At 33.0% G+C, this 25,279-nt stretch overlaps 5 protein-coding genes across 6 annotated transcripts; 4 read left to right on the top strand and 1 right to left on the bottom strand.

Moving 5' to 3' along the window:
• The first annotated feature begins 3,070 nt into the window (after positions 1 to 3,070).
• On the top strand, positions 3,071 to 8,122 carry LOC110648924 (calmodulin-binding protein 60 A). Of its 2 annotated transcripts, XM_058132496.1 has the most exons (8): positions 3,071 to 3,227; positions 3,527 to 3,682; positions 4,301 to 4,379; positions 4,932 to 4,984; positions 5,089 to 5,579; positions 6,052 to 6,212; positions 6,858 to 7,064; positions 7,166 to 8,122. In XM_058132496.1, exons 2-8 carry the CDS (start codon positions 3,594 to 3,596, stop codon positions 7,787 to 7,789), a joined length of 1,704 nt encoding a protein of 567 aa, XP_057988479.1. In that variant the 5' UTR covers positions 3,071 to 3,227; positions 3,527 to 3,593; the 3' UTR covers positions 7,790 to 8,122. The 2 variants fall into 2 exon arrangements, with proteins under 2 accessions (XP_057988479.1, XP_057988480.1); XM_058132497.1 differs by lacking the exon at positions 3,071 to 3,227 and having other exon boundaries at positions 3,251 to 3,682; positions 4,311 to 4,379.
• Positions 8,123 to 8,905: 783 nt separating this feature from the next.
• Positions 8,906 to 10,995, top strand: LOC110648928 (UDP-glycosyltransferase 74B1). The gene is made up of 2 exons (XM_021803305.2): positions 8,906 to 9,909; positions 10,115 to 10,995. Exons 1-2 carry the CDS (start codon positions 9,274 to 9,276, stop codon positions 10,841 to 10,843), a joined length of 1,365 nt encoding a protein of 454 aa, XP_021658997.1. The 5' UTR covers positions 8,906 to 9,273; the 3' UTR covers positions 10,844 to 10,995.
• A 477-nt stretch (positions 10,996 to 11,472) lies between these two features.
• LOC110648927 (succinate dehydrogenase subunit 7B, mitochondrial) lies at positions 11,473 to 14,606 on the top strand. Its single transcript, XM_021803304.2, has 4 exons — positions 11,473 to 11,995; positions 12,097 to 12,165; positions 13,063 to 13,165; positions 14,306 to 14,606. Exons 1-4 carry the CDS (start codon positions 11,939 to 11,941, stop codon positions 14,377 to 14,379), a joined length of 303 nt encoding a protein of 100 aa, XP_021658996.2. The 5' UTR covers positions 11,473 to 11,938; the 3' UTR covers positions 14,380 to 14,606.
• A 1,718-nt stretch (positions 14,607 to 16,324) lies between these two features.
• On the top strand, positions 16,325 to 20,073 carry LOC110648926 (LIM domain-containing protein WLIM1). The gene is made up of 5 exons (XM_021803303.2): positions 16,325 to 16,604; positions 18,311 to 18,407; positions 18,503 to 18,537; positions 18,662 to 18,751; positions 19,566 to 20,073. Exons 1-5 carry the CDS (start codon positions 16,467 to 16,469, stop codon positions 19,773 to 19,775), a joined length of 570 nt encoding a protein of 189 aa, XP_021658995.1. The 5' UTR covers positions 16,325 to 16,466; the 3' UTR covers positions 19,776 to 20,073.
• A 2,704-nt stretch (positions 20,074 to 22,777) lies between these two features.
• Positions 22,778 to 24,131, bottom strand: LOC110648925 (uncharacterized). The gene is made up of 3 exons (XM_021803302.2): positions 23,697 to 24,131; positions 23,442 to 23,587; positions 22,778 to 23,153 (listed from the first exon to the last, which is right to left on the bottom strand). Exons 1-3 carry the CDS (start codon positions 24,013 to 24,015, stop codon positions 23,034 to 23,036), a joined length of 585 nt encoding a protein of 194 aa, XP_021658994.1. The 5' UTR covers positions 24,016 to 24,131; the 3' UTR covers positions 22,778 to 23,033.
• Between the last annotated feature and the right edge of the window lie 1,148 nt (positions 24,132 to 25,279).

The following is a 25,279-nucleotide window of genomic DNA, read 5'->3' on the forward strand; positions in this document are numbered from 1 at the left end:
TTAATCACTAATAGCTGGTAAAACCTTTAACTAGGATAGCTAATATTACTAAATAAAAACCTAAATAAATTAAAAAAAAAATCATTATGATTAAAGCAGCCACAATGAAAGGAGACAGAGTTTTAAGGAGCTTGTCATTTGAACCTAACCTTATCATTCCGGTAAGAATTAGCTTTCATGTGATTTATGTAATATATGGATTCACTAGACCTTTAACTAGGATAGCTAATATTGTTCAATAAAAACCTAAATAAATAAAAAAATTATTGTGATTAAAGCAGCCACAAAGAAAGGAGACAGAGATTTAAGGAGCTTGTCATTTGAACCTAACCTTATCATTCCGGTAAGAATTAGCTTTCATGTGATTTATGTAATATATGGATTCACTAGAATTCTTATTCAATTATTGATTTTATAGAAAAATTTTTTTTTAAAATTTTCCATCATAGTATATATATATATATATATATATATATATATATATATATATATATATATATATAATTGTTATCACTTCAAATAGTAAATTTAGTGATTGAGATTTGTTTATATTGCAGAGATGAATTATTGCATGTGAAGGGTGGGATTTCTATAAATTTTATTTTATATAAAAATAAATTTAATAATTTTTTTATTAAATAATTAAATAATGTTATTAAAAATTATATCTTATATGAGAATGAGTTTAATAACTATCAAGTCGAAATATTTGTAGTTAAATTTATGTAATTATTATGCACAGTTTGATTTAATTGATTATTCACAAATCTTAATATATATAATTAATTTAATCATATTATTAAATTTATTATCGCTGTAAAAAAAACCTTAATATGCATAAAATCAATTTTAAATGTATTGAAGATAATGGTTTAATTATGTGTATATTTTAATTAATTAGGCATAAATTCTATAATAATTTTTTATAAGAAAATTAAGAGAGTGAAGATTTGAATTTGATACTCTTCAAACAAATAATACGTTTAGTCTCTTAATCAATCAGGTTAAGCATATAAATATTTAATTTATATGAAAGTTTTTCCAATGAGTGGTATTAATTTGAACTCATTAAAAAATTATTAAATAAATTTTTAATTTAATGAAGGTTTATAAATCAAGTTATATTATTTTTTATAGATTCAAACTCAAAATTTTCTATTTTCAATATTTTAAAAATAGAGAAAAACTAAACAGATTATCCTTCGATTCTCACTAATATATAAATTTAAATTTATATTAAATACACTTAAAAAATAAATTAACGTCTCTTAGAATATTAATTAACATTTATTAATTGACCTAAACCAAATATCGTTGGGTTTACTTTCTCTGGTGCCTGTGTTTCATGAGCCATATATATAAATACAACGAATTGTTTATCATTTTCTTAATGATTATTTATAAGTTATTCCTAATCTTTGGCATTTTGCATGCGTTTGAATTCAAATTAAAAACGAATACGTCAAGTTTTGCAGCATTAATTATTCAAATAAGTTCAATTTTTTTTTTCAAATCCTTAATACTGCCGTAAATTAAAAAAAAAAAAATCAACTTGAGTTATAATTAATACTCCCACGTCATTATACATGTAAGTATTTGATTTGAATTGTCAAACTGACTGATTAAACTTTGTATTTTAGATAAATAATAAACATACTATAAAAAAGAAAATTATATTTTTTATATTATAAATTCACGAAAGATTTGGATAAGGTTTTTTTTTTTTTTTTAAAAAAAAGGAAATTACTTAGGTTTTGTTGTAAAGGAGAAATTAATATTATAAAATGAATGAATAAGACGACACGTCGCCTAATTTATATTGATACTTATTGGTTGGGCTGTCCACCTAAACAAAAGATTGGTCGGAATCGAATAGGTTCTTATCTCAGTCAGACATTTTTGTACCTACACTTGTGCCAATAATATAATTAATAAATAATTAAAAATGCGGCGCCGTTTAGCCACCTCATGACTCAAGCAGTGATGTCTTGGATTAAATGCATTGATCTGCCACCTTTTTTTTTTTTTTTTTTGTTTCAAACGTGGCAAGTTTGATCTACAAAGATTATACCAACATTTCCTAATTTTAAAAAATAATTTTTAATTCAAATATTATGCATGTTCTTTAAAAAAAAAAAAAAAACGTCTCTATCATACCAATCAATATGACTTTTACGTGAAATATTTATAAAATATTAATTATAATCTAATAAATTTTTTAATATATATATATATATATATATATTCTTTATATTTTAGCTATTTAAATGAAAATTATGTAAATTTGACTTAAAAAATTTATTCTCTAACTTTGTTATCTTAATTGAAAATTATTGATTAATTGTATCAATATTAGTGATTTGATCTTTGTATTTATGAAAATATAAAATAAATTTTAATCACTCATATTTAATTTTGTAAATTATTTAATTTCTCTCTTCTTTTTATCAATTTAACTATTAATTAAAATATTAAAACGTGATTAATATGAGAAATAAGTATAAATAACAGTAAAAATTTGGGACAAAAATATTTATAATGATAAAAATTTACTTACGGAAATTGTTTATTATTAATGATAAAAATTAAAAAATAAATAAAAAAAATGAAATGTACATAATCAAAATTTAAGAAATAATTAAATGTGTTGGTTTAAATAAGAATTCAAATAATTAATTTTATTGTAATATAGAAATTAAATATTATTTTTCCTAAATTATATTATAATAAGTTAATATTGATTCTTTTCCATATTATTTTTTATTTATATTATTATTTTATCTTTTATTCACGTTATTTATATTTTATTACCTTTATTATTAAATAAATTAATATAACTTCATTTAATAATGACCTATAAATAAGATTTATTTCACTAAAAATAAAATAATTATAAATTAAAAAAAAATATTTTCAAGTTGAGTATTGCTTCAAATTGATCATCTATTACTAATATTATACATTTCAAAAAAAAATATTATAAAAAGAAATATAAACATAATTAAAAAAAAAATCACTTGAAACCGTGTTGGATCATAAGGACCCCACTAATCCCCAAGTCTATAACGCGCTTTGAGTGGACCCCACACTTTCTGTCTTCTCTCTCTATCTCTCGTCTCGTCTCACAGAAACGGTAGTTCACTGTATGCGATTTCACTGCCAAAAAGACGAGCCTGGAAGATGAGCGAAGAGGCAAACCAGATGCGGCCAAACCCAGATGATGGATGGTAACACATACACCACACTCTACAAACATACATATATATGTGCATGTACGACACACCCACATCCACACGAAAGCTGAGGCACCACATCAGATTTCTTTTTTTTTTTTTTTTGGTGTTCAAATCATTCATGAACAATTATTGCTTTGATATAAATATCTGTTTTCCTCTTCCTGCACATAGATAATATTATTCCCTTCCTCTCTTAATTCTTCGTGCTGTGTGCCGCATGTTGGTCTCTTTGTCTGTTTCTGTTGTTGGTTTCTTTGATGATCGCTGCTTCTTGTTATTGCCTATACCAGCAACAGATAGTGTTCTTGTTGCTCCTTTTTTTGGGGCTGGGATTTGGTTTTCTTTTGGGTTGTCATAATGTCGCAGAAGAGGCACCCTGAGGAGCCCAAGTCTCATTCGGAAGGGCATAGTCCGGAAGAGAAGAGGAGGAGGTTTAATTTGAAGAAGTAAGTTTTCTTTTTTTTTCTTTTTTAATTTCTTGGAATGTGATTTTATTGAATGAGTGAAATGGGTTTTGTTCAATTATTGAACTTGATTGAGATTGTCTAAGTTTGTGATTCTGTAAGGAAAGTTGAAACAAAAGTGAAAACTTTGCATACTTTGCCTTCTTAGTTGAAATTGATTTTGTGTGCTCTGCCCATGATGAGAATGATTGAAATTTTATAAGGCAAAACTGGAAAAGATGAAATTGTTAATGAACGGTGTTACTGAATTTCTTTCAAATTGTTATGTGGAGGATTAATTTTGGTGGTTCTGTTAAATGAGACATTAGGATTTCTGAATGGTAGGGGAAATGCTGGTTGTGAGTGCAGTTGATGAATTGGTATGTTGGGTGTATCCACTGCATGAAATTTGTTTTGGTCTGTGCATTCTTTAGTGGAACTGGAACATGAGTGCCTTTACGTTGACAGTTGTTGTTAATGGACACCGACCTTTTTCCCCCCAAAAGGATTATCCTCGTCAACACCTTTCCTTTTGGATCTTAATGTTTGTAAATCTTGTGCTTGTTATGGTTTTCTCGACTTGCTCATTCAGCAACTAATGCGCTTGTTTATAATGTCTAGTGTGGTTCAGGAGGTGATTAAGATGCAATCTGTCCAGCATTTTTTGGAACCTATTCTGGAGCCATTGATTCGTAGGGTGGTATGTGTTTTTCCATGATCTGTTTATTAATCCATTAATTCCTTTGTAAATTTGTGATTGAGGATATTTCTTTTTGCATGATGGTGTGAGGATGGCTTATCATGATACTGTTGTCTTTTTCACTGAGTTAGTTTTTAAGCCATCAGAAATCCTAGATTACTTATCATGGACTTGGAATCGAAAATAAGCTGAAATTTGGAGCGCATGTTTCAAGCCATTTAGTGAGTGCCAAGCTTGAGAAAATTGAACTGGAGGTCCTATTCAGAAGGAATATGACAATATCTGTTGTACTGGCCAGACTGTTTTATGGTCTAAACCTTTTCTTCTACCATTATATGTGAATCATCAATTTCAGGAAATTCATATTTAATTAAGATTTAGTCAATCTTACACTCAACATGCTTTAGCAACTGTAAATGAAAGGAATGCTTGCCAAAATGCTCTATTTCATTTAACTGTTGACATCCCATTTACTGTTGCTGTTTATGAACAAAGCATATAACTCATTTGATCATATATTGATAATCAATTATCCATATTTTGCTTTTACAGGTCAAAGAAGAAGTTGAATTAGCTCTTAAAAAACATTTGGCTAGCATTAAAAGGTAAGAATCAATTTCCAAAGTTTTTGAGAACTTTATCCATCCTGAATTAATGCCTGGCACTAGAATTGTGTAATCTTGTGCTTCTTTCTTGCATTTTTGTGCAGAAATAGTGGGAAAGAAAAAGATTCTCCTGAATCCAGAAGCTTAAAACTGCAGTTCTCAAACAAACTCTCTCTTCCAGTGTTCACTGGAGCTCGAATTGAAGGAGAAGAATGTTCTTCTATACAAGTAGCTTTGATTGATATTCTTACTGGGAAAATAGTTAACTCTGGGCCTCAAGCTTCTGCCAAGGTGGAAATTATTGTTCTTGAAGGTGATTTTGATGGTGATGAGGGTGACAGTTGGACACATGATGAGTTTAAGAGTAACATTGTCAGAGAGAGAGAAGGAAAGAAACCCCTTCTTACAGGAGATGTGTTTCTGAATCTAAGTGAAGGCATTGGTATAGCGGGTGAACTTTCATTTACAGATAATTCAAGCTGGACTAGAAGCCGTAGGTTCAGGCTTGGGGCAAGAGTTGTGGATAATTTTGATGGAACTAATATAAGGGAGGCAAAGACAGAATCTTTCATTGTCAGGGATCACCGTGGAGAATGTGAGTACTTATTCATGCATTCATATTTGATGAGTAAGGATATTATTATCACAGAATTTAAAATACTTTTTAACTTGCAAAAGGAGAGAGTGAAAATTGAAACTCTGGAAAATTGAGAAAAAACATAATAAATATCTGTGCTGTAGAATTGTTGGTTGGAAGCATTCTGTGACAAGATATCTTAGCAATTGACTATTATGAAAATATTGAAAATTATTGGATTAGCGTTCTTATGACTACAAATGTGCCTTGAATAAAAACAAACTGCCTGAGCCAGGGAGTGGGGGCATTTTATTTAGACTTTCTGAATAGATAACTTTATAATACTGATGTTGGCATTCTGGTAAATTGTATGAAATGAACACATTCTGGGAATTCCAAATAAGTTATGAGGAGAAAGAGGTTTTAGATTAGCGATCATGAGAATTAGACGCAAGAGAACTTTGTTTTCACCATTGGTTTCTTGTTATAGTGTACAAGAAGCACCATCCTCCATCTCTTTTTGATGAAGTATGGAGATTAGAAAAGATTGGAAAAGATGGGGCTTTCCACAAGCGATTGAGTAGGGAAAATATCAACAATGTGAAGGATTTCCTGACTCAGCTCTTCATGGACCCTCAAAGGCTTCGTCATGTAAGAATTTGCTGCTTTTATTGCATACATTATAGTTTATACCTTTACAGTACTTATTATATTTCACTTAGCAAAATGTTCTCTAGTTTTTCTTTTTTTCTTAGCAAAATGTTCTCTAGTTTTTCTTTTTTTCCTTTTTAAATTTTTTAGGGTGCTGCATCTATAAACTGATAATATTTTTTTTTGAAATTAGAAAATAATCAATTGTTTTATCAAAGTTAGAAATTGGTGAAAAGAAAATGCCTGTCCATAACTGGAACACCTAGTCACCTTAAAAAACTTAGAAATCAGTGCCTAAGTTGAAAGCAATTTCTTGATTGATGTTGACACCTTTTGTTTGTGTGACTGATCAATATAAACCCCATAAACATGTATCTGACTGATCATGCTTCAAGTTTCATTGTGATTTAGCCCATGTGAGGTGAAAATCTTTGTTCATTGCCCTAGGCTGCTAAATGCTTCTCCAAGGTTGCCACATTCATAAAAATGGAGAACCAGAAACTTAACCTTAGTGTTCAAATTTCTGTGTCTATGCCTTATAAAAGTTTTATGACTTTCATGAATAAGTTCAGCTGCTATGATTACCTAAAATGAGGATTCTAGTGTCCTTGGATTTGTATCAACGTTTATCTGGATTGTATGCAGGTTCTTGGCGCAGGAATGTCTGCTAAGATGTGGGAAGTAACTGTAGAACATGCACGGACTTGTGTCCTTGATAAGAGAATGTACTTGTATTACTCTTCTGGTTCTCAACAGAAAAGTGGTGTGGTCTTCAATGTTGTGGGACAAGTTATGGGACTAATTTCAGATTGCCAGTATGTTCCTGTAGATAAGCTGTCTGAAACTGAGAAGGCATGCCAACTTTGTTTTAACCCCATATTTTGTTTTACTTGGATTTTTTGGTACTTGTTTGTCTGTCATTTATGGCTTCTTGTGGTCAACTTTGCCTTCAGGTTGATGCTCAAAATTTGGTAATTGCTGCATTTGAACACCCAGAGGAGGTTATCTCCTTTGATGATGAAGCGTCTCTTGTGGATGGCTCTTCACACTTGTTCAACATTCCTTACCCCTCAAGTTCACCCAGGACAGAGAATTCTAATGGAAGCAAGCTTTTGGCTTCTTCACACAAGATGAGCGGATTTGATTATGCACAACCAAATGCTTCTTCTCCTGATACCATTTCATCTATCTATTCTGTGGGGGGTGTGAGCAGCTTGGATGATTATGCCTTGTGCAGTATTGAAAATATGGGTCTTAGATATGATCAGACATTGAGTTTCCCAGGCCAAGTCTCCAACCCTCTCATATGTGAGACTGATGCCGTGACTCAAGCTTTCTGTAATGAGGATCATCTGCGGTTTTTTGATACAGATCTTCAGTCTCAGAACCTTAGTTTTGAAGCATCAGCTGACTTGCAAAGTGCTCTGGATGGCTTCTTGTTGACGCGTTCGACAGCTGTTGCAGTGGATAAGGCTCAGAGGAGATGGACAAAGATCTCTAGTGTGTTGAAATGGTTCTCTATTAGGAAACATGTGGCTTTAAAAAAGACTTGTGTTCGAGAAATTCATAGATATTAGTGGAATATGCACAAATTATAATGACAGTGGCGAATATAGTATTAGAAAGTGCTGCCCGAGTAAAATTTTGTGCAGTTTTGGATACAGTTCGGGGTCAAAAGTTGTAGATACATCTGATCTATATATATTTTGGTTCAGCCGTGGAGATTAGGAAATCTTTTCTTTTGACATTAAACTGTATATATGTAGATGCAATGCATTGCTTAAGTTGAAGCCTGAATACAAGAGTTAACAGCCGCGAAAAAAACACTTGTGCTTGAAATTCTGTACCTTTCATGTTGTATTATTGTATTTGTGCATTTGTTCAATAAAAGAAATTGAATCTTTTATAAACACTGTGTGAAATTGAATCTTGCTATTTGCTACGTTGCTCGCGGGCACCATTCAATATCTTCTGGGATGAAAAAAGCATCTTGAAAATTTTCATTTTTAAGTAACATCACAATTCTGATCAGTGACTGTTTTTGTCCATATATACATCTGTTTAGCAGGTGGGGACAGGTTTTAGTAGCCAAAATTCTTAAATTGCTGTAGCTTGTGTGACCCGTAACTGCTGTTGCTGAACAGCTATCATCATTTTCACCGTTGCTATTGTCAGCGTGCGATCACAAACACTACTGTACAATATATATATATATATATATATATATATATATATATATATATATAACCTTCATCACTGTTTTAAAAAAGTTTCATAATAATTTATCAAATATACGAAGCTGTTCATATGCAAAATTCTATGCTGACTTTTCTAATCCAGCACTTTTGTAGAAAAACAGAGGATAAAGATTTGTATGATAGAATGAGTTTACCTAATAAAATGACTTATAGGTAGAGGGTAGATAAAATGAAGAAAAATGATTATAATCAAAAGGGATAAGAAATAGATTATGATGGTCATTGTCAAATGAAGATGGTTTCTTTTTGCCTAAGTCAGTTTCTATTTGAGCAATGAGAGACTTTAACTTTTTAATTTTTGACTCTTTTTGTTTAAATTCATAATCAAATTTTTTTTGTTAAAGCAAGACTCTGAGATTTTTATCAAATTGATTGATCCTGAACTTTGGGTTTAACTTTATCTTCCTCCATAGATTCTGAAGATGAAATACTTTTAGAGGGTTGAGCAGTAGATGAGGAAGGCTAAGCTTTTGATTTAAAGGAAAAATTATTTACTAATTTATGAACTTACTTTAGAAATCTTGAGAAAAGAAAAGGAGAAAGAAAAAAGGGTTTCTATTCCACCACCTCCGATACTTCCTCTTGTATAGCCCTATATGATGTTCTCACAGGAAGATGTGTATGAATCAGATTTTCTGTGATTTTAACTTTGAATCGTCAGTTTCAATCTGAATCAAACCGGCAGTTGGGTCTATTTTCTGTGGCCATGTTTGCGCATTAATTCCACAAGCATGCCCAAGACCTATAAATAGATATCCAAATCAAAGAGTGAACCCAAAATAAAATAATTACAAACAAAGCTGATGGCCGATCCAAGATGCCATGTCATTGTTATCCCTTATCCTGCTCAAGGCCACATTAACCCCCTCCTTCAGTTTGCTAAGCGCTTGGCCTCCAAAGGAGTCAAGGCCACTTTCGCCACCACCCCTTACACAGTAAACTCGATCCATGCCCCCAACGTAGGCGTTGAGCCCATATCTGATGGCTTTGATGAAGGCGGCTTCAAGCAATCCTCAGGTGTAGAGGCCTACCTAGAATCATTCAAGACAGTTGGTTCAAGAACTCTTACTGAGCTCATCTTGAAGTTCAATGCCTCAGGCTTCCCTGTTACATGTATTGTGTATGATTCATTGCTGACTTGGGCTGTTGATGTAGCAAAACAACTTGGGATATATGCTGCTGTATTTTTGACCAATTCAGCTTCTGTCTGCTCCATGTATTGGCAAATTGATCAGGGTCTCCTCACTCTTCCTGTGAAGCAAGAAACTGTGCCTGTGTCTTTGCCTGGCCTTCCTTCACTAGACTTCTATGAATTGCCAAGTTTTCTGGCATCCCCAACAACTCACTCTGCTTATTTAGAAACAATCTTGCAGAAATTTCACAGTTTAGATAAAAATGATTGGGTGTTCTGCAACTCCTTCGAAGAGCTAGAGATTGAGGTAACTGAAGTTTGGGATAATTTTTATTGAATGCAATTCTTTTATTATTATTTTTTTAATTTGGATTATTTTAGGATTGATGATAATTATATTCAATGGTCATTAGTTGAAGTTAATAATTATATTTTCAGAGGATAATATGTAATTTTAATGGATAATTACATTGCTAACTTGTTCACTGCTTTGACTGATGAAAAATGAAAAGCTAGTAAGAGCCATGAGGGGACTGTGGCCAGTGGTGATGGTTGGTCCAACCCTGCCATCTGCCTACCTAGACCAACAAATTGATGGAGATACAGCTTATGGGGCCAGTCTCTGGGAACAAACAACTGACCAGTGCCTGAGATGGCTTGACACAAAGCCACCAGACTCGGTAATATATGTGTCATTTGGAAGCATGGCAGACATTTCAGCTAAACAGGTTGAAGAAATTGCATGGGGTTTAGAAGTAAGCAACTGGCCTTTCCTATGGGTTATCAAGGATTCAGAAAACAAGCTACCAGTTGATTTTATAAGCTCAGTAGGCGAGACAGGGATAGTCGTGGCATGGTGCAACCAACTAGAGGTCCTAGCTCACCAAGCTGTGGGCTGCTTTGTTACACACTGTGGATGGAATTCTACATTGGAGGGGCTGAGCCTAGGAGTGCCAATGGTAGGGGTGACACAGTGGAGCGACCAGCCAACCAATGCCAAGTTTATAGAGGAATTGTGGAAGGTGGGAGTAAGAGCTAAGAAAGATGAAGAAGGGATTGTAAGGAGACAGGAACTTGAGAAATGTATCAGGGAGGTTATGGTTGGAGAGAGGAGTGAAGAAATGAAGAATAAAGCCTCTAAATGGAGAGATCTTGCAAAGGCTGCTGTCGGACTGGGTGGGAGCTCAGATACCAAGATTAATCAATTTGTATTAAAGTTGCTAGATGAGAAGAAAGCATAATTCTTTTATTAGTTATGCTTTCATATGAAAATGAAGAATATCATATCTGTGATTATGGATATTCTCCATTATCAGCATAACATAAACTCATGTGTTGATCAACATCAAATACCTTTCATATCTGAATATCTAAACTTTTCCACTAGACAAAATCATGTCATTGCCATTAAACAACTGAAGTGTTAGAAAAACAGAGCAGAGTTGTAGTAGCCATGAGTCACTTTAAGAAGCAAATGCCCGCATTTACCTGTAATTAAGTTGAAGATGATATTTAGCCCAAACACTGTATAAAGTATCAGCTACCGTTGCAAACCTAAAATTAGCATGATGCTGTCATTAATAAAACATTAATGAGAAGACAAAAACATAGTTTTGCAAAGGAAATTAATATACAATTATGTGGACTTACGGGTTCACATTTAACAATGGCATAAACCTATCCAAAACCAACTTGTTCATATAACCTTATGAACGCCTGAAGAAGTCGAGTTTTTTCAGGAAATAGCTCGACTAATATGGCCTTTAACATCTATAGATTAGCTTGAGCAAAATCCTGTTGATATGATAATGTCACTAAAATCTTTAACTGACAATTTCTTTTATAGTGCATCATAAATGAATGATATAATATAAATATATGGGATTCATCATTTAATTATTAAAATTTAATTATGATAATCAGTTTAAATTGTCCTGGATATCACAAGATTTTAATGATGTTAGATATTCAATTTTAAAAATTTTATAATATAAATTAAAATAGAGAGATAGTACTGATTTAATCACTTAGAAACTATTAGTAAAATTAACCCAACTGCTTCCGTTGACTAAACTATAGGCGGCAGGCACGGCTTCACCAAAATCAACATTTTGTATGAAAAAGAAAAGAAAAAGAGAGTTAGAGGAAAAACGATGATTAACACGGAAAATGGGTACAAATAGCAAATAATGTGAAAGTTCACGGAGGGCACCACTGCAAAATCCATTATTTCAATTTTCAGGAGAGATTCCCTGGTGGGTCAGTCACGGGCTCATCGAGCAGCAGCCACTCAGATCTCGCTCTCCATCATTTCTCACGCGAAGAAGGAAAAAGAAATGGCATTCCTGCTCAATAATTCCACAATTTCTTCGCATTTTCGAGCTCATTCTCAAGTAATTTGTTTATGTGATTATATCTAAACGATTTTTTTTTTATTTATTTGAATGTGATTTAGCTATTTCTCTTACTATTTCTTCTTTTGTGAAACTGGCAGAAGAATCAGGACGCGCTTTCTCTTTCTCGCCGTGGATTCCACGTCGAACCTGGGCCTCGCGAGAAAGCTGTGAGTTTCTCCTCTCTCTATCTCAGTTACTGCTCTCTATGTTGCTAGTTGCTTAGGGTTTTAAAGCTCTTTTTTTTTTTTTTCTCCTTTGGGTGGAAAGATGTTTTATCCTTTATGTTGTTTATTTTATGACGTTCTGAGAATCTTCAGCACGGTCAGGGTGAAAAGGGTCTATCCGCTGTTATGGTCTTATAGATATCGAGATTTTGCCTTTAAGTGAATCTCTTGCAACATTTCAATGGAGTTTTTCGTTTTTAGATGAGGAATTATTGCTCATGTTAATAAAGTTCTGGAATTTCGATTGCACTGGCTTTATTGTTGATCCAACATCTAAATCCCCAAATTGGTCCAGTGGCATCCTTTGGGTATCATTTGGTTCACATGCTTGTTCAAGGACCTTGTGTTTGGGAGGAGATAGAATAAAGTAAGGTTTCATAAAGTAAAGTTTTTCAAAGCAAGGTTTTTCATGGGTTTCAAACCTTCATAATTTTTTTTTAGTGTTTGGGAGGAAGGGAATGTTTTTTAAAGTAATTGGAGGTTTTCAAACCTTGTTAACCCACCAATTTGGTGGGTTGGAAAATGAAGTTTTTGGAGTTTTTCATGCGTTGATGAAATACTATGGCATCATTTTGTTTTCATTTTGAGACATGTTTTCCATTTTTCCGTCTAAGAAGTCATCTACTTGGGGATTTTTTGTGCATGAATGCAAGCCGAATTAAGCGGTCCCTGTCTGAAGACTCGGAGCAATATGCTTCTCTGTTAATATCCTAAACTTTTTTCTAGAAACTTTCACATTTTATGTTGAGCAAATTAGTGGATAACTGAACTTGATATTTTACTTCACAGGTGGTGTTGTAAATTTTTGAGCCTTGTTGTTCTAAGTTATTTACATTGCAGCTCTTGGCAGCAGACCCAGCTCTTAAGCGATTCAAGTCACATAAGAAGAGTGTGCAGAGACTCAAAAGAGTTGGAGATGTTCTCACAATTGTGGTTGTAGCAGGTATACTGGTGTCTCTGCTTTAAGTTGAAGAAATTTTGTTATTAGTATTCTCACATCTTCTTACTGTATCAGGATCTTGTTTTCTCATTAGCCGAACCTCAGAAATTAGTTATTTGGGTTCTCATATGCACAGCAAGAAAATGATCCCCTTAGGAAATAAATTCAGTGGTTTGGAGAATAGGAAATTGGAGTTGTAGGCATCCAACAGCACTACACGTAAATCTCCCTGTTGAATGGATTGTCAATTCTGCAAGGAAAATGTTTAATCCAAATTAGTTGTCGTAAATTAATGTGAGCTTTCAAGGTATTCCTAGGCTATAGAGAAGCAGAAAGTTGCTAATGCTAATTTCTTCCAAGCAGAAAACTTGGCTTCCTTTCCAACAAATTTAAAATGTCAAAAACCATTAAGGATGCATTTTGAAATCATTTTGATAAAATTTGGTTCATGATATTTGAGTGGAAGGTTGGATTTGGTGCGTTCACGTGTGCTTTTGATGCCTAATGAAATGCATGTCCTTTTCCTTATCCACTGTTATGCTTGCACCTGGGCTTTAGGACCCCTCTGCGCTTTAATGTGTTTTTTACCTTTAGTATGACCTGTAGTGATCACTGATCAGTTTCAAGCAAAAAGATTGGCCTGCCCGCTGAAGTAGGAATCACAAGGGGAAGTTATGCATTTTCTCATCTTTAGGTGTTTGCATATACTTTGACTCATTGCATACATTTGCTCCATATGCTTCATTTAAGGATAACATTTTTTTCACATTGGAAGCTGATTTATTCACATTTGCTCAATATGAAAACCTTTCCTGCTTGTGAAATTGATTAGAACAACAACAGGAACAGCTATTAGCAACATCGCAAGCTTTTCTTTTCTCAAATATTTTGCATACAATTGATGGCCAATATGCTAAATTAACGGCTTGTGTGACTTGTAACATTGTCTCTATTACTTTTGACCTGTTCTTGAGGTTTATAAAAATTTGAAGCATGATATTACTTAACAGAGCATGTGATTGATGTGATTACTTAAATAGGAATAGAGAATGTCTGTGTACTATAGATTTTCACCAGATATTGCTGTCATCTTTTTTTTTTTCATTATTATGCCAGTACTCTTATATTGTGTCTCTTTCTCAGGCTGTTGCTATGAAATTTATGTCAAAGCAGTAATGCGGGAGGAGGCTCGAAAAAAAGCGGGGGAAAGTGCATGAATATTCAATCCGGTGTTCCATTTTATTGCTGATGACAACATTAGACCCTCAATAAATTTTATCTCCGTGTTAAATAAGCAGAACAGCCAGTTTTGTTTTAATCAAATGCTTGCTCGCATAAGTTGCTGCTTTCATGTTTTCTAATAGAATTTAATCTTGACTAAAATTTATGTTTGATAAATATTATGACATAATGTATGCATATATACAGAAGATTACAGCAGGTACATATTAATTTTTGTGCTTTTGGGCCTCTACTAAAGAAATGGGGATGGAAATCCATTGATCTGTAAATTTTTCCCCTTATGATCCTTAAAGATTTGGTCGTTTTGGACACATCATTCGCATCTGGTATCATCCCAAATGCATGCACACCGATTGAAGAACTCCAGTTGGGGCCTTCTCAATGAAGATGTGTTTCCAGATGGTGCATGTGATATTGTTTTGGTTGGTGGACGTATTCAACACTCATAAGGTAAACCGGAGAATTAGTTCATACGATGTTAATTTGACTTTTAATGCTTTGTTCTTTCCATTGTACAACCACCCAAGGAGATGGGTTTATATGTATATAATACATAAAATAGTTTGATGAAGCATGGTGACCCAGTCTTCGAGATAGCAATTCAACCTTGGCCCCATTGCCAGTCCTATTGTCTAGTCTTGTGGTCTCCTTAAATTAAAGAAGCTGGAGGCTTCAAAAATGCATGTTGAGAAATCTTGAAAATCAAATAAGATGTCTGAACGTTTTCAAAGGTTTGGTTGTCATATGTGAGAGTGAGACCAGCTGCTGTAATTAGCATCCAGCTCATCCTATTTTGTGAATGAATTTCAAGTTTGTCTATTAACAAAAAAAAAAGAAAAGGGATTCCAATTATAAATGAATTGACATCAAATTTCTTTGCTTTGGATTATTTTATCCACATGAAATAATAAGGAAAAAAGTAGCAATTAAGAACACATTTCATTTATTTATTTTTTTTCAAAAATAACACATTTCATTAGTTGCTCTTTTCAAAAATGACTTTAATAGTTTAATGTAGCTTAGTTTAGACAGTTGAAACCAAAATTGAATTGAGTGTGTTATTATTATTTTTTTTTTCATTTATAAGTTAATTTAAATAAGTAATTGAGTTTTTGGTAAAATTATTTAAGAGTTCTTTAACAAATGCTTAAAAGTAATTTAATTTAATAACATGACTGAAAAAAAGTAATATTTTTAAGTAGTTAGGAGTTTGCTAAAATAATTATATTATTGATATTTTTAAAAATAATAAAATAATAGTCTTTTATTTAATTAAACAATAATTTTATACTAAATGGATAACTAAAAATGAGTGATAATTTATTTATAATTTTTAATTTCTTTTAAATAATTTTTAATTTATAAGTTAAACTAAAATTATTTTACTTATAAATAAATTTACTTGACGTATAAATTATACTAAACACAATTTCTTGTAACACCCTATTTTTTTTTTATTTTAAGTGACTAATAATAGGATGACACATGGAAAAAGAAAAGAAAATGAAAGGACAAAGAAATTAAAAAAAAAAAAGGAAAAAGAGAAAAAAGAAAGTTAGAATATTAAAATGGAGAATCATAATTGGATTGAGTTGTTCACATATCTGTCTGTGAGTGTGAAAATATAATGCCAAAATATTATTCAATATGTCAATTATGATCAGATTCAGACCCTACAACTACTGCTACACATACTCTCTCAGTTCTAAACCTCTGTGATTTTTACTGTCCACTTTAGGACCATCAGAGGACATTTTTACAGAAAATTTTTTGTTAATTTTAGCTAATTATAAATGTGGATTTTTTTTAACAGTTTATATAATGATTAATTTAAATAAAAACATTAAATTATTAATAAAAATAAATAATAATTTTTTTAGAATATAAAATTAAATAATTAATTATAGATTTTATTTTGAATTTTACATTTTTTAAAGTTCTGTGTTTATCTGCGACCTGTGAATCTCAGAATTTTGAAGTCTTCTCTTTATCTCCTGATTCAGCTGATAACTATTTGGGTGTTGGAGAGAGAGAAAGAGAAAGTGAAGGAGATTGATCAAATATGGCAACATTTGCAGGGACAACCCAGAAGTGTAAGGCATGTGAGAAGACGGTGTACTTGGTGGATCAGCTTACTGCTGACAACAAAGTCTATCACAAGGCTTGTTTCAGGTGCCACCACTGTAAGGGTACCCTTAAGGTCAGAGAACACTTCTTCTTTCTTTTCAATATCCTTTCCGTTGTCTAGTTCCTGCACACATGCATATATAGATAAGCTCATGTGAAGAGAGAATCAAAGATGGAGACTTTCTCTTGAATTTCATCATTTTAACATGTTATTTTGATGTCTTTCCTATTTATAATGCTCAATTATAAGTATACCTTCCCTTTAGTTAGTCATTTTTGTCATTTTGGATGATGATCATGATGTGTTTGGATTGGAACGATTAGATTTAAGCATGCCAAAGGGATAGTGACACTGATTTCTTCTTGTATAATGGGTCAGATGCGTTTATGAGCCTATTCATAGATGATACTAGTTAATGAGTGATCTATATGCGAAACCCTCTAAAATACAATTGATCATCTATTGCCTCAATACAAAAAGAAGTTTTTTTTTTTTTTTCAATTTATTTATCCTCTTCCTGGGGTCCAATATAGCTGTTTACAAGGGTTTGGTTCTTTTTTGTCACCTGACCAGTTTAATTGGATGATCGTTTGGATATTCAATGCCTCTTTTATTGGTTGTTTGATAACTCCATTTTCCTGAGCTATAAATTTCTTTTGTGTATTCCCATTTTGAGTGGTGCAGAGGTGCGCCCCACAGGCAGTCACTCAAATTTAGACTTTGAATGGTTAAGAAGCAATGCTTGTTTGCTTTTATTTTTGTTGGCCTGGTGGGTAGTTAGGAAGAGGCAAAAATAAAAGCATAGAAGAAAGAGATTTTGTTCTATTTGGAACCAAAACTATCTTAGATATATCAGAATTTAAAAATAACAGGGAAATTAGTTTGGAAATGTATGTGTAGTTCAATGTTAGTAATCTTTAAAACTCTGTTAGAATATCAAGGGAACACATCTGCAATCCAAAGAACATGTATAGTGTTGAACAGATGCAAGTTGCTGGTCTCTTTTAGAGTTTGTCCCATCAAGTTTTTACCTGGATGAAGCAATTTGTTTAAGTTGACATCTGCTTTGTGTGAATGCTGATAAGTATGGTCACCTGCAGGCTGCAGCATCACACAGAAAACAGTACTGGCAATTCCCCCCACCCTCTTCCCTTGTAGCCAACACCAACTGCCGTGAATTAATTTGGAGAAAGGAATTCATATTTGATGTCTTCAAGTTAGTTGCATCATTATGCCTTAATAAGTAGAGTAACTAATAAAATTCATGTTAATTTTAGCCCATGCTAATTTCTCTGATAGTATCATCAATCTTAAAATCATCAATTCACCATTATCTGGTAGTGGTAGTGGTTGGTATCCTGTAAGTCTTACCACTTGAATTACTCTTGGCATTATTTATAATTCCAACTTTAGTGCCTTGTTTTAAAATCATTCCATAATCTATCAAGTATCAACTCATTCACCCTAAATTTCCTATTTTTCTGCATAAAATAACTTAAATGTTATTGATGACTATATGATGATTGATTGCACATAGAAGGCCAGTCAATAATTTATGAATCTTAAACTGGTAAAGCCTAGGATTGCAGATACCTAATATAATGTTGAAAGGAACTGAAGCAGGACATCCTGGGAAATCCTCAATCTCTGCTAGGCATTATACTGATTAAGTTGCAGCAAAAGCTTGGTGTCCTTATCTGTACTCAACTACTTGGACAACAGCACTATGATCTGTGTTCCATACGGGATTTTGACTTTTTCTTCTACCCCTTTCGCAGCTGAGTAATTACTCATCCTTTGAAGGTGTTTTGTATTGCAAGCCTCACTTTGATCAACTATTTAAGATGACTGGAAGCTTGGATAAAAGCTTTGAAGGTGATTGCTGTTATTAAGATGCTCTAAAGGATAAGATGTGCTAATTCTTCTTTTTCATCTTATTTATGTACTAATTTTCCCCTTTCTATTACTAGGCACTCCTAAAACTGTTAACAGATCTGCCGATCAGGTATTATATGTTAAGTTTCTGGATTATATTAATCATCTAATATAGAAATATTTCGTACTTGATTAGTTAAGATCAAAAGTGATATTCAAGATGTTAAATATTGTGAATGAAATTGTGCTTGCAGGTCCATAGCAACACCAAAGTTTCAAGCATGTTTGCTGGAACTCAGGATAAATGTGTTGCTTGCAAGAAAACAGTTTATCCCCTTGAAAAGGTAATTGTGGCAAGTTGATGTGGTCGTATTATGTGCTGCTATACAGTGCAAAATCGTATTGTTTGAGCAATTTGTGAGCCTAAAATTAATGAAAGAGTGTTTTTATTTTTCAATGATTTTATGATTCTGGCAACATGACAAGTCATTATGTTGTTTCATGAAAACAGTGACTGAATCTGGTCCACATACATTTTTTTGTTTTTCAAAAATAGAATGTTGTTCTAAAAATGCTAAAAAACTACCTTAACTTCCACCATTTTCAATCCAAATTTCTTGTTTATTTGCATGGGACTATCAGCTTTAAATCTGTAGTAGTTAGGACTATAGAAATAATTTGTATTAGGAAACTAGACCTCAATTTACCACAGCTAATTTTACCTCTTTTAGGGCTTAGTGGAAAGATAATAGACAATCAACCTGTTAAATTCAGTAATAATCTGCTCAAATGCTCTGGATTGTTTACTAGTTCTCTGAGCATAACTAATGTAAATGGAGTTGAATATTGGAAAAACAATCTAGGAACTCAATGTTAAAGTTTGATTAAAGCTTGAAGAAAAGAGCAACAACTGTGGGTTGGCCTACAAGCTATACACTTGTGGGTCAATAAATTTGAGTCATATGCTTCTGTACTGTACACAATGAAACTAACATGCAGATACTGATGCTGAAGTTCAAAAAATTCCAGTCTTAGCAAACTTTCCCTTTGTTTTCTTGATTTTCTAAGGCGAATGGACATAATTCTGAAGTCATGGAAAAATAGTAGGACATTGTTGTTATGCATGGTTGCTTTAATCCAACTTTCTGCTTCTTTCAGGTGGCAGTCGACGGGACATCATATCACAAGGCATGTTTCAGGTGCGCTCATGGAGGCTGTGTAATCAGCCCATCAAACTATGTAGCCCATGAGCATCGTCTCTATTGTAGGCACCATCACAACCAACTCTTTAAGGAGAAGGGAAATTTTAGCCAACTTGACAAGCAAGACCAGGTTAAACCGGTGGCTGAGACTCTGGCAGCAGAGTGAGAATATAAATTTTCCTCAAATCTTGAAATGAGTGATACCTCAAGGAGTTCGACGCAATTGCAAAATGTGCTACAGTTACTGCTATAATATGTAATATGATGAAAATGATAATTCAGTTTGTTGCTTGTTGCTTTCTTTCTTTCTTTCTTTCCTTCCTTTTTTTTTTTTTTTCGTGTGTGAGCTTTGAAATGAATGTTTAATTAGTTTTTCGTTTTACAGTCCTATAAACAATGAACTTAAAGCACAAAAGTTTTGTATTAGTTTTCAAGTTCAAATTTTGACATGCTTCAATTCTCTATGGTTGTAGTGTCTTATAAATGGCAGTATGTGTTAGTCATCTTTGTGCTTTTCCAGAATATATTGATTCGTTCATTCCCTCCTCTTCATCAAAAAACTTTCTCTAGCACGCCGAAGCAAATTCCTCTATCAGAATAACCAGTTCATGCCTCGGTGATGAAATATAGGCTTTAAATCCAATTTGTTTGTGGGTTATTCTCTGATTAAGGTGGGTGGCTGCTTGCTTTCTTTTTGTAAAATTGAAGCTATGTCCATATTTGATCAAACTACAGAATAAAACATGTTTTACTGGGCTCATCCTTTATTTGGGTATGCAAAATATGGGGAAACGGCGAGCTTTGTAAGAAACTGCAGGAGACATACATGTGTCATGGCTGTGGGATGCTGTGAAGCTAACCCAGAGCCTACCTCCTGAAAGGTTATTGAAAATATATGAAGTTTTACCAGCAGATTAAGAGGTCTCATAATGCATCTTATCACTAATCTGGATCATTATTACGAGCAAGAAAAAGAAATATGAGGTGGATGCGGTATTCACAGTATGTCCTTTCCAACAAACAATAGCAGCCACACCATAAAATAAGATAGGATAAGAGAGGGAGAAAATAACCATTTGGGCATTTACTATAGTCTATCTGTCTATTTGTAAGGATGGTCTACATTTCTAAAATTCCATCTTTACCCTTGTGGATAATGTACCTATCTTCACAATTACAACTAAATTCTTGGTCATCATCACATCAGCTATGGTCTGCAATGCGTGAGCATGAGGCAAGATTTGGATTCTAGCCTTCTAAGGCGAAACTAAGGGATTCAGCTAAAAGACAAAGATCTCATTCACAAGTTGTAGTATATAAACAAGAGTTGGGGATGGTCTCATTTTCATGCTTCTTGAATAAGGAACCTGTCCTTGAAAATAATTATTACTAATTATGAACGGCATGGCTCTACCTTTGCTTTCAATCACCAGAGTCAGCCTACTATCTCCGAAAGAGAAATTTGTTTTTGAGAGGAGAATAGTAGTGAGCATAAAAGTCTTCTTCTGTGAGCAAGAAGTGGCACATAACTGTTTGGACTATGAAACTTGAGCTGCCCATGACTACCAGTAAGAGCCAATTATGGTATCTGTTTAGAGAGTTGTTATTCTCAAATATTAATTTGTGTGGGGAAGATATTATGACCCAGCAAGCTCAATCAAGAATGGCATGGCCTACATTCCATATTCATTGCTCCACAACTCATTAATCTGATTCTATATTCAATGATTGTTGTAAGTAGAGACAAAATATATATATATAGTGCTATAAATTTTGTAAATAGTGGCAAACGGTTGATGGCCCGCAAGCTGAAGCATTCTAAGCACCTTCATGTACCCGTACCACTTATACACACACATGTATATATACAATAGAAAATATATTCTACTTTCTTTATGCTTAGAGAATGTTCTAATGGTGAGTTGGCTGCAGTTGTCCTACTTAAAGAGTAACATACATATATTAAAATGAAAGAAAAAGGGAAAATCTTTTACTTTTCTAGCTGTGGTCTGGTCTGTATTGCATCTTGAAGATTGGAAGAGAAGGGAGAAATGAAACCAATGATATAATTTGCAGTATTAAGAAAGAGTCCCACTGCTTTTAATGCACTGAAAATTATCAATATGATGATTGTTTCGAAGTCAAAAATGTACAAAGATCTAATCATCACTGGTATTTTTTTGTGAACTTTTCTAGTTGAACCTTTTGTTTGGTCAAATAGTGATTTAATTGCGGTACTCTCTTCTCTATACCATTGTTTTTTTTTTATCTGATTCTCTATACCATTGTTGGTAATATATTCATCTCTTTTCTTCATCTAAGAAGAAGAATTAACCATATAATGAAATAGCTGAAATACCCTATTGGCCAATCCTTTTAGAAGTAAAATGACATCTGCAAATAGATTGATGCAAGAAGGCCTCTTTACTTGCTTTCAGGGCAAGGGGATGGCAAATTAAATAATATAAGATGTGATATATATCTAAAATTCTGGAGCTGATGTTTAATCCATATAAGCCAGGTCTTGAAGTTGATGCATCAACCAATCCTGCTAGTACTATTCTGTAAAGTGAACTGTTGCTTCTACTTTCTGAATGGTGAATAGCTCTGTGCCTCTCTGGTGGGAGATGATCCATGACCGCTTTGGGGAAATTGATGATACTTATTGATCTAATTAATTCCTAACTAACAGGGACAATATCATCTCATATCTCAAATTTCTATCTTAATCACTTGGTTATATATTGTTGTCGCTTCAACCTCAACCTTCAAAAAGAAATGTTCTAAAATAATTGAAATGTCAAATCCATTTTTTATTAGCTTTTTAGCACACCAGATGTGAATCCGAACCACCTGGACATTAAATATTGCTTCTTTATTTAACATCTTCCATACCATTCTTGCTTCTTGGCAACTAGCTGGCCTGGCAAATGTATGAAGTATAAAATCATGGCCAGATTTGGGTTTTCTTTCTTTCTTTTTTTTTTTTTTTTGAGAAATGTTGATGAGATCAGTTAGCTACTAAGATTCTAATTTTGATCTGTGAAATCTGACAAATTTCTTTGTTTTTACTTTGATTCTTATCTAGAAAAGATAACCTTTTGTTTCTGGGTTGGATGGTTGGCCACAAATTATCAAGAACACAGCTGTACAGGAGTCACCCCCAGCTTGAGCAGAAGTCTAATTTCATTTCAAAAGAACATTTACTAAAAACTATGTTTGAGAGAGAACCCTTTTGCTATACAACTTTGAATTACCGAAATCCACAAATAAAGGACCAGATTGAGTTCCCTCTGCCATAAAGGTAGTGACATGGAAGATCTGTGCATATTAAATTTGGCAGGTTCAAAATAAAGGTCTGGATTTGTGTGCAGGTGAGCTGATCCGTTCCTCATGTAAGCATGGCGGGAAGATGGAAACATGATTAGCTGCCAGCCTCTGAGATGCTTTGAAGCGAGGGTTGCCATGTTCTTGATCTGGCTGCGGCACTGGCAGAGTTGGTAGCCGTTGCTGTTCTTGGTCTGTTTCTTTCATTTTTGGTCACCTGAACAAGTTTTGTATCATTGCAACGTTCAGTTAATTTTCATGCATTATAATTAACATCATTTGTACATGTGCCTTAATTAGCTTAATAAATATATCATTTAATGTTTTCTTTTATATTTTTTTCAAAAAAAAATCATATTTAACAGTTTCAATCTAACATTTAAATTAACCTGAAATTCCAAACAGATGAAATCTGAATAATTTTCCACTTTTTTTTCAAATTAAAGTAAACAAAAATTGATGAAAAATCATATTTCAAAATATGATACATGTAAAATGAATTCACCTGATGGTCCTCCATTTCAGATCTTTTTACTTCAATATCCAGCCCTGAATAGTGCATCTCCCTCATCCTCTCTGGTTTTCCTGCTGATTCTGACTGGGTTTTCTTCAGCTTTGCTTGTTTCTTTGCCAACAACCCATTCATAACCTCTGAAGGGAATCAAAAGAAATACCCACAAAGCAAATTGGACTCAAGATCAATTCAACTCTATAGATAAAGCAAAAAAGAAGTCGGAAAAGACTACAACAATTAACTAACCTTGTGCAGTGATAAGTCTATAAACATGGCCAAGAACAAGGGTATCCGTAGGCTTGAGAAGCTTAATTCTCGTTATCCGAAGAGAGTTGTTGTTGTTGTTGGTGGTGGTGGTGGTGGTAGTGGTGATGGTGGTGGTGGTGGGGCATTCACCATTTTTATGAGTCGGATACAAGGTAGTGGAGAGGAGAAGAGCCACATAGTGACCAGGGTTCATCTTCATAACCTCAGCAGCAATCATAGGCCAATACAACTTGTCCACTTTCCCACTTGGGTACTGTATGACTAGTGTTGCAGCATCTACAGCTTGACAATTCCCCATTTCTCTTTCTTTCTTCCAAACAACTGCAGGAAGCACAGAGAGAGAGAGAGAGAGAGAGAGAGAGAGAGAGGGATGGTTGAGCAGCAGTGTCTATATAGCCCCCACCCACCATTCTTTCCAAGTGGTAATTTAAAAGCCAGCAGTATTAGAGAGAGAATATTGTATGGTCCAAAAAGGGTGCAGTAGTCAAGCAAATCACAATATGTTACATCAATGGTAATTAAGGGCAGTTTAGTAGTTTCCGAGTATTAGGAGGAAAAAGGCAGAGATATTGTTCTCACATGCAATGATGTGGTGAGCCGGGATTGGTTAGAAGTTGATGAGACAAAGAAAGTTGGGCCACATGTGATTTTCAACCTTAAAAAGACAACGTAGATGCGTTAGCGTTACACTACTTGGGTCCACCACTGTATAGTAATCCACGGTTACATTAGATTCTCCTTTCAAAAGAGCCAAAATTGGAAGGCTTCACCGGTGCCTGCAATGCTTTTACTCATATTTCCATGTATAGGTTAATGGTATTAATTATTTTTTTAATTACTTTAATTTATAATTTCAAAAAATTATTTTATTAGCTTGGTTAAATTTATTTTTTAATTTATTAGAGTATACTTAATATTTATTTTATAATTTATAAAAAATTAATTTTTTTTAGACTTTGTGATTGCTTATCTTAATAATATTTTATCTAAGTATAGAACATAAGTTTTCTACTTTGTGAGGATAATTTAAATTTTAAACTCGAATCTGATTAATATTCTTAAAACTTAAATTCATTTTAAATTTACTTAAAATTTATTCTCAAATACCTAAAATCGTCCTAAAACCAATTATCATTACTCAAAAAAATCTAAACTCATTTAATTTTATAGATTTTAATTAATAATTTATATAAAAAATTATTTTAACTAATAATTTATATTTTAAAAATCTAACAATTCCATAAAATATTTAAATTCTATTTTATATAAAATAAAATATAAAAAATTTATAAATATTATTATAAAAATATATATTTTATATTTAATTAAGTATTTATATAAACGAGTTCAAGTAACAGATATCTAATATGTAAAACTCAAATTCGGGCTCAAACTTGTCAAGGATATTATTTTCAAAACCAAACTTATCCCAAACCCGATTATACACTACTTAAATCCATCCTATTATAATTCAGTCAGATCCAAAACTCACAAAAATTTAACCCGTTGCTATTCCTAACTGTATCCAATATTTATTGATGAATTAAATTTCTTTAACTATA

The sequence above is a fragment of the Hevea brasiliensis genome, chromosome 13 (assembly GCF_030052815.1).
Source record: "Hevea brasiliensis isolate MT/VB/25A 57/8 chromosome 13, ASM3005281v1, whole genome shotgun sequence".
Classification (NCBI taxonomy): Eukaryota; Viridiplantae; Streptophyta; class Magnoliopsida; order Malpighiales; family Euphorbiaceae; genus Hevea; species Hevea brasiliensis.

Bases quoted from the DNA above. Each gene is read 5' to 3' on its own strand.
- LOC110648927 (XM_021803304.2), top strand. From the start codon at position 11,939: ATGGCATTCCTGCTCAATAATTCCACAATTTCTTCGCATTTTCGAGCT. The intron at 11,996-12,096 runs GTAATTTGTTTA...TGAAACTGGCAG, and splicing joins ATTTTCGAGCTCATTCTCAA to AAGAATCAGGACGCGCTTTC. The intron at 13,166-14,305 runs GTATACTGGTGT...TCTCTTTCTCAG, and splicing joins CACAATTGTGGTTGTAGCAG to GCTGTTGCTATGAAATTTAT.
- LOC110648928 (XM_021803305.2), top strand. From the start codon at position 9,274: ATGGCCGATCCAAGATGCCATGTCATTGTTATCCCTTATCCTGCTCAA. The intron at 9,910-10,114 runs GTAACTGAAGTT...AAAAATGAAAAG, and splicing joins TCGAAGAGCTAGAGATTGAG to CTAGTAAGAGCCATGAGGGG.
- LOC110648926 (XM_021803303.2), top strand. From the start codon at position 16,467: ATGGCAACATTTGCAGGGACAACCCAGAAGTGTAAGGCATGTGAGAAG. The intron at 16,605-18,310 runs GTCAGAGAACAC...CCCCTTTCGCAG, and splicing joins ACTGTAAGGGTACCCTTAAG to CTGAGTAATTACTCATCCTT. The intron at 18,538-18,661 runs GTATTATATGTT...TTGTGCTTGCAG, and splicing joins TTAACAGATCTGCCGATCAG to GTCCATAGCAACACCAAAGT.
- LOC110648925 (XM_021803302.2), bottom strand. From the start codon at position 24,015: ATGGGGAATTGTCAAGCTGTAGATGCTGCAACACTAGTCATACAGTAC. The intron at 23,588-23,696 runs GTTAGTTAATTG...GATTCCCTTCAG, and splicing joins TAGACTTATCACTGCACAAG to AGGTTATGAATGGGTTGTTG. The intron at 23,154-23,441 runs GTGAATTCATTT...AAACTTGTTCAG, and splicing joins CTGAAATGGAGGACCATCAG to GTGACCAAAAATGAAAGAAA.
- LOC110648924 (XM_058132496.1), top strand. From the start codon at position 3,594: ATGTCGCAGAAGAGGCACCCTGAGGAGCCCAAGTCTCATTCGGAAGGG. The intron at 5,580-6,051 runs GTGAGTACTTAT...TTCTTGTTATAG, and splicing joins CAGGGATCACCGTGGAGAAT to TGTACAAGAAGCACCATCCT. The intron at 6,213-6,857 runs GTAAGAATTTGC...GATTGTATGCAG, and splicing joins ACCCTCAAAGGCTTCGTCAT to GTTCTTGGCGCAGGAATGTC.